This window comes from Typha latifolia, chromosome 8 (assembly GCF_019914945.1).
Source record: "Typha latifolia isolate L0001 chromosome 8, TyphaL0001v2, whole genome shotgun sequence".
Lineage (NCBI taxonomy): Eukaryota > Viridiplantae > Streptophyta > Magnoliopsida > Poales > Typhaceae > Typha > Typha latifolia.
Genome location: NC_133093.1, coordinates 3,666,253 through 3,672,871, shown reverse-complemented (window position 1 = coordinate 3,672,871; position 6,619 = coordinate 3,666,253). Strand labels below are relative to the sequence as shown.

At 36.4% G+C, this 6,619-nt stretch overlaps 1 protein-coding gene across 1 annotated transcript; it reads left to right on the top strand.

The window, feature by feature from the left end:
- The first annotated feature begins 1,670 nt into the window (after positions 1 to 1,670).
- On the top strand, positions 1,671 to 6,217 carry LOC140793343 (small ribosomal subunit protein bS21c). The gene is made up of 2 exons (XM_073144766.1): positions 1,671 to 2,110; positions 5,868 to 6,217. The coding sequence occupies exons 1-2, from the start codon at positions 1,734 to 1,736 to the stop codon at positions 5,986 to 5,988; spliced, it is 498 nt and encodes a 165-aa protein (XP_073000867.1). The 5' UTR covers positions 1,671 to 1,733; the 3' UTR covers positions 5,989 to 6,217.
- Positions 6,218 to 6,619: the final 402 nt, after the last annotated feature.

Below are 6,619 nucleotides of genomic sequence, written 5' to 3'. Positions count from 1 at the left end.
ATCATCTCAACATAAGTCATAATAATATAGTCATTTCCAATCATTTCTATATATCACCAACATACTCATATCATAGATCAGCATAATCAAATAAATGATAAAATATGCTCAACTGAAATCATCTCTAAATAAGATCATATAAATATGCTAGAGGCCAAAACATGCATATACATAAATATATAGTGTATCCTAATTTGACAAAGGTGTCTAGGGGATAAGACTACTCACTTTAGATTAGAAGACACGAACCATGTATCCTTCACATCCGTCAATCAATCGTCATTCATCGCTAGCAAGGTCTACGGGGTCTCAAATAAGGGGTTCAAGATCGGCGTCGATGTAGGTGGCGACGGTAGCAGGCCAGCGGTCTAAGGATAGAGAGAGAGAGAGGTTGACGGGGAGGAGAAAATGATAGAGAGAGAGAGAGACGGTGGAGGGGGGGGCTTGGCAGTAGCTGCGGGGCCCACCGTGCCAGCTGGCCCCGCTAGGTTGGCCGGGTCAGCAACTGGGGTGCGTGGCACCCTTAACCTGTCTGCCACTGCATGGCACGAGGCTGGCCACATCGTGCCATGCACTACAATTTTTTTTAGGCTGGGTTGTTACAGGAGTAGGTACTTTCGTCAGTCATTTAGATTTTACGTAGAGTAGTACGGACTCATTATGTAGAAAAGTAGGGACTTACATAGAGGAGTAGTTTCTTATGTCGAAGACTTGGGACTTACATCGATATAGGGACTTACATTGGTATAGTTTTTACCTTTTCTTTGTCGTAAACATGCTGATCACTCTAGTGTACAACGGGCACACTGCAAACATAACAAGAGCATCTTGGTCCATTAAGGTGTCAACAAAACTCATGGTTTCTTGTAGGAAAAAGGTACTTCTACTCTATATCATATTGGCTGGGATTCCCTTCCAAGAGTTTATAAAATTTGGCTTTCGGTTGCTTTATAATAAAATCTTTATTAATACGAAGAAGGTGGATCCTAACGCTATCATAGTATAAATATCTTTTTCTCTCATCTAACACTATTTCATATGACATAGTACTGTTGCATGATTGTCACATTTATAATGAAGATAGAGAGACAAACAGAGATGATAGAGAGCATGATGAAGATGAGGAAAATAAGCTTAAAAAGTGCTCACAACTCCTCTCAGACAGAGTCTCACTTAATAAAAATGAGTTTTCCTTCTAAAATATTATATTTTTGCGTATAAATAGAAAACATGTCCAATCATTCCTCCGTACTTCATTAAATAAAAGTTAGGGTTGTCAGAAACTTAAAAAAAAAAAAAAAGATGAGAACAAATTACTCAGAAAATAGTAAAATAGAGAGAATTTGCAATCAAAACATAAAAAAAAAAAATACAACCCAAGACATATCTCAGATTTTTTAGGCAAAACTCTCAAAAATAATTTTATATTATTATAGAATATCAGTATGTCCAATCAGATATACCATTAAATATTTAATGCAGCTAGTAATTGACTTGCAGAACTCTCTATCTATTTTTCATCCAGGACGAGTGCAGTTTAGAAAGAAACTAATACAAACAAGCTTCCTAGACAAAATGAATTGTTTTTTTAATGCAAATCACCTAAAAATAAACTTTGTCTTTTCCCTCCGCAAAAGACCAGCGACTCCTCACAAGATAAAGCTCGACCTTAAACCTCTACATTATCCACCGTCACCTCTTCTTTCTTCTACTTTCACCAGACCAAAAAGCAAATGGCCGTTTCCTGCACTCTCCTTCAACTCCCTGTCTTGAAAACACCTCATTTCCCCACCGTTCGCCACTCTTTTCTCCCCCACCTCACGCTCTCCTCTAGCCGCCCCTTCTCTCTCTCCTCCTCCTTCTCCGACGCCGCTGCGGCGGCCGTGGAGCCGGCCGTCCGCCATGCGAACGTACTCTTCTTCCGGTCGGGCTACAATGTCCAAATCGTCGTCGATGAGGATGAGCCCGAGGAGGTCCTTCTGAGGCGGTTCCGGCGAGAGGTGTCGAAAGCCGGGGTGATTCAGGAATGCAAGCGGAGGAGGTTCTTCGAGAACAAGCAGGAGGAGAAGAAGAGGAAGGCCCGCGAGGCCAGCCGCAGGAATCGGAGGAGGTAACTTGGCTTCTTTTGTTTCCAATTTGGCTGTCTTTTGTGTTTGTGATTATTTCTGGGAAGGATGCATTTTTTTTATACTAGCACGGGTAAATGGTATTCCTAACACGTATAGTTGGAAAGAGAGAGAGAGAGAGAGAGAGAGAGAGAGAGAGAGAGAGAGAGAGAGTGATGGCTTTGAAACTTAGGTTGCGGAAACTTTGTATTCTGAATGCGAAGTGTGGATTTGGGAGTATTTAGAGATTAGATATTGGAATATTATTCGTGATTAGTTAGTATTTGTATCTCTTATAATGTAGCAATGATTTATGTATTCTATTGGATAAGATTGAAGATGATTAGGTTTGTGCTCATAGATATTAGGGAAGAGGTCTCCAGATTCCTTGTTCTATTTGTTGTGCAACGAGTCATTTTTTATAGTTCTACGAATGCATTTTGCTTATCCCACATGATTTTGATCTTCTGTGAACACTGCAGCAATATTTGAACTTAGAATTCTCCATTCTCACATGTACGATCCAATTACTAAAATTTCTTGAGATATGCTTTTATTTTTTGTAATTATTTTGTCACCACCTAAAAGGTTGCTTATTTAGACGTTTGATGAACTCAACAATATTGATGTGTGATTAGATGTTGGAACATTATCCCTTCTGACTTTTATCTAAGATTGTGCAATTATAATGATTTGTTGCAACATTGGGGAGTCTAATACTCTAATTCTAGTGGATGAGTTCCAAAGTTTCCAAACACATGTAGGGAACCAATATCCAAATCAAAAGCTTGAACCATTAGGTGTTGGCCCCATACAAATATTTTTCTTGTACATGCTACCCTATTTAAATGGAGAGAATAAGAGAGAGGTGAAGAGAAAATAAGAGAAGTATTTTCTCTCGTTTAGAAAGATGTTTAGGAGAGAATGGAGGAGAAAGGGAGAGAAAAAAAGGATCTTTAACTATCACTTTTTTCTCTCTCCAAAAGTTGAGAGAAAGGGAGAGAAAGGAAGAGAAAAACTAAAATCTCTCTCTCTTCTTTTCTCACTTATATCTAAACAAGATGTATAACTTGTCATTTAGGTTTTTGGATGTACTGAAAGCACTTACTGGCAGCCTAATAAGATCCTTGGTACAAAATTGTTGCCATCTCATTCATGAATAGCAATTTTAGAGTCATTTGGTGTTACTCCTATACTTTCTTCTAATGACATCGTAATTTCATTTGCTTTGGTAATCAGTTATTTTAGCATCCCAGCGTCCTGCTTGTTTGGATCCTTGTGTGTATGTGTGTGTGTTCATCATATCAAAAAGTTTATTCTTTCTCTTGGTAGCTCCAATTGATTTCAATGACTAACTCAGAGTAACTTCATTCATACTTATGTACTGTTGAAAGTGTATGAAGTTTAAACTTAGCAGAATCATATCTATGCATCATAATCTTCTTACAACCTAGTCCTCTACATTCAGCATTTGCTTTAAAGTTTAATTAAGCAACTCCGTGACTTCATCTTTTGACCACAACAGATAAAGATTGGTATATTTAAAGTAATTGTGAATGGAACTTAAGAAGTATCTCTTCCCTTCTTTGGCCACAAAGCTTTTTAAAATACAAACATCCGGATGGATTGGCTCCAGTCACTTTTGACATTCTGAGTACTTCTTTGTAGTGCTTCTTAGTGTAGATGTTCTGTGGACAAATTCAAACGTTGGGACTCCTTAACCCTACGATTCTTGATTAGTTCAAGGCTAGCAATCTTCTTCTTTCTATGAAAATTGATATGACTCAATACATCATGCCAAATACTCAATGGATGAACAAGAAAATTAGGTACATTTACAAGTAAGAGTTTAAAATACCATCAATGAAATGACCTTTTCCTGTAAAAGCACCTTTATTTATAATTATAATCTTGTCCATCTCTTTTATTTTAACTGTACTCAGTAATGACTTATTTTATCTTTCTTCATAAACCAAATTCAGCCTATGACATAAGAAATGTAATACATCATTCAGGGTAATATTTGTACTGTGTGAGAATAGTAAAATCTTGCTGTTAGTAATGATAGGCTCCTTGGTGTGACTACCTATTGTGATTTTGAGCGTTCTGGCAACTGCCTATATAAGGGTGTCCAAACTCAATCGTGTCTCGAATTTGCTAGTTTGCAGCTTCTAATTGTCTTGTAAACACTTTTTGGCTTTGGATGGTACCTTAAAAAATGAGTCTCAATATCTACCTTTTTTTTATTTGGCTTATAGTATCTTGAATGCAGTATATGCCTGAACCCTATACATAAGAGCAAAATATTGAAAAACTGTCACGGTGTTTGTTTACACTATGACTGCTACAAATACGATAATGTGTCTAAACAATATTTGGTTGTTATTTCTGGATTAGCTTATTTCATACATGAAACACAAGTAGAACTTGATAACTATCTTTTCATCTTTTTCTATAATTTTCATCCTCAATGCACTTGTAAGTGCCTTAATGTTCTCCAGCTATTTAGTTTTCTTTTTTTCTATTTTTTTTTTCTTTTATTTTTCTTGTAGTCAAAAGGTATTATTTTCACATGTGACACTGACACAAGCATTTGACTTGTCTAGCATCACATATTGTTTCTAGCGGTTGGTTGGACAGGTATGAAGAGTAAATACTGTCTTTATGGAGCACAGACACCTGATATGCATATCACACACTTAAAGATAGAGCTCTTAGTCACAGTCTTTCATTCCTTTCTCATATTGTCGTCCCTATTTGCATTACTATGGCATGACCAACTTTGGGTGATTCTTTTCTGTAAGAGCTGACTTAGATTTACTTTTCAATATGAGCATAGGTTTCGTAAGTCATGCACATCGTGAAATCAGGGTTTGAGCCTTGAGGAGTGCGAAGCAACTGCAAGTTAATTCTAGTCAAAATGGACATTAACAGAGCTATTGAACTATTTAGCTCATAATTGATTATGATACCTCCTTTAGCGATCACCCTGCAACTCTCTATCACTACACTTGATTTAAATTAAAAAAACTGTCTTTTATAACTATCTTTGATAATCCTTCTCTCATTATATGGTCATAAAAGATCTCATATTGAACCAATAGATTAGCACTAACAGTTTCACCTATCGTATGAGCCTTTTCGCTAGTGCAACAAAAGATATGCGAAGACTATGTTGAAATGGTTTATGTCAACATTCTTCTGAAGGAAGCGGTGTCCAACTGTCTATTCTAGATGTGAGCAACTTAAAGTCATTTCTTTACTGTACTTTTGACATCAATACTTCTTTGGTAAGGAATCTGAAGAACTTGGTTCACTTAGTCAACTAAAATGTTTCATGACAAACTTGTTGTAAGATAAACGTCTTTCCTACACCTGCCTAGTCCCAGTTTAAAAGTTCTTGTTGTGTTTGCATTTGAGAGTTTGCAGACTTCTTGTGGCATTGTTTTTATTTTATATTTAATATCAATTAGTCAGGAGAGAAAAGGTCCTCATCATGGTTTTATTTGAGCACCATCCTCTATTGAACTTTTAACGGGCTCCTAAAACAAACTACCTGCTAATTTCATGGTGTTAGTGCAATGTGCATATGTCATGGTACGATCCATGTGATTGTTCATTTGTATTGACATCCTGTATAACTTACACAATTATTGAGACATCCTTTGGCAGCTGAAGCCAATTCTAATCATTCTTTTAAAAATTTTCCTGAAGAATCAAAAACAATTAATCACCATCATTTCCTCTTCACTTTCTCTGCAGACGGTTTGTGTCAGGACCGAGATTCACATCTTCAGCACCAGAAGGCGAAGCTGCTTCTAAAAAGGCTAGTGATGACTTGGATGACAACTGGGATATGCCAGAAGGTGACCTTCCATATTGAATTTCTTAAGCATTATCGTGCTCAGTTTCTGGAATTACAATTTTTAAGGTGAGAGAACTAGGGCTTCCATTGAGTTGTACAGATTGCTTCTCTTTTAATCATCTCTGCCTTACATGATTTACATGGCGGCATAAGTTATTAATGACCTCTTTCAATCTTCAAGATTCTTATAGTTTATGTGATGTTTATGACAGAAGCTCTTTCCACCTAATGAATTCTATTTTGGCAAGGACTGTGTAAATTCCTTAATGTCTACTGCCTTCAATTAGAATGCTTATTTTGTATCAACTTCATCTTGAACGAAAAGCGAAGGGTCATCTTCTTGCATACAAGTACTGAAGGCCTTCTCTGAAAAATAGTAGAAAGGGGGGTTTCCACTGATAAGCAAGTATGATGAAAAATATTTTTACGAGAACTATAGTAAAGTTTCATTTCCAAGTAGTTAATTACCTTGCTTTTTTAAAGGATAAAAAGTAGTTCTTTATACTTTAATGACATCTAATTAAGTTTTGTTAATATCCTGATGCATCTAAGTTTAATGACATCTAATTAAGTTTGTTAAGGTTTAAATAAGGCTACCTTTTAAATAAAAGTACAACTTAACTATACTCATCTATAAATAGAGCTTAAA

What these genes read in the sequence shown, in the direction of transcription:
- LOC140793343 (XM_073144766.1), top strand. Translation starts at nt 1,734, where the DNA reads ATGGCCGTTTCCTGCACTCTCCTTCAACTCCCTGTCTTGAAAACACCT. An exon ending in AGCCGCAGGAATCGGAGGAG is followed by an intron (nt 2,111 to 5,867) that starts GTAACTTGGCTT and finishes CTTTCTCTGCAG; the next exon opens with ACGGTTTGTGTCAGGACCGA.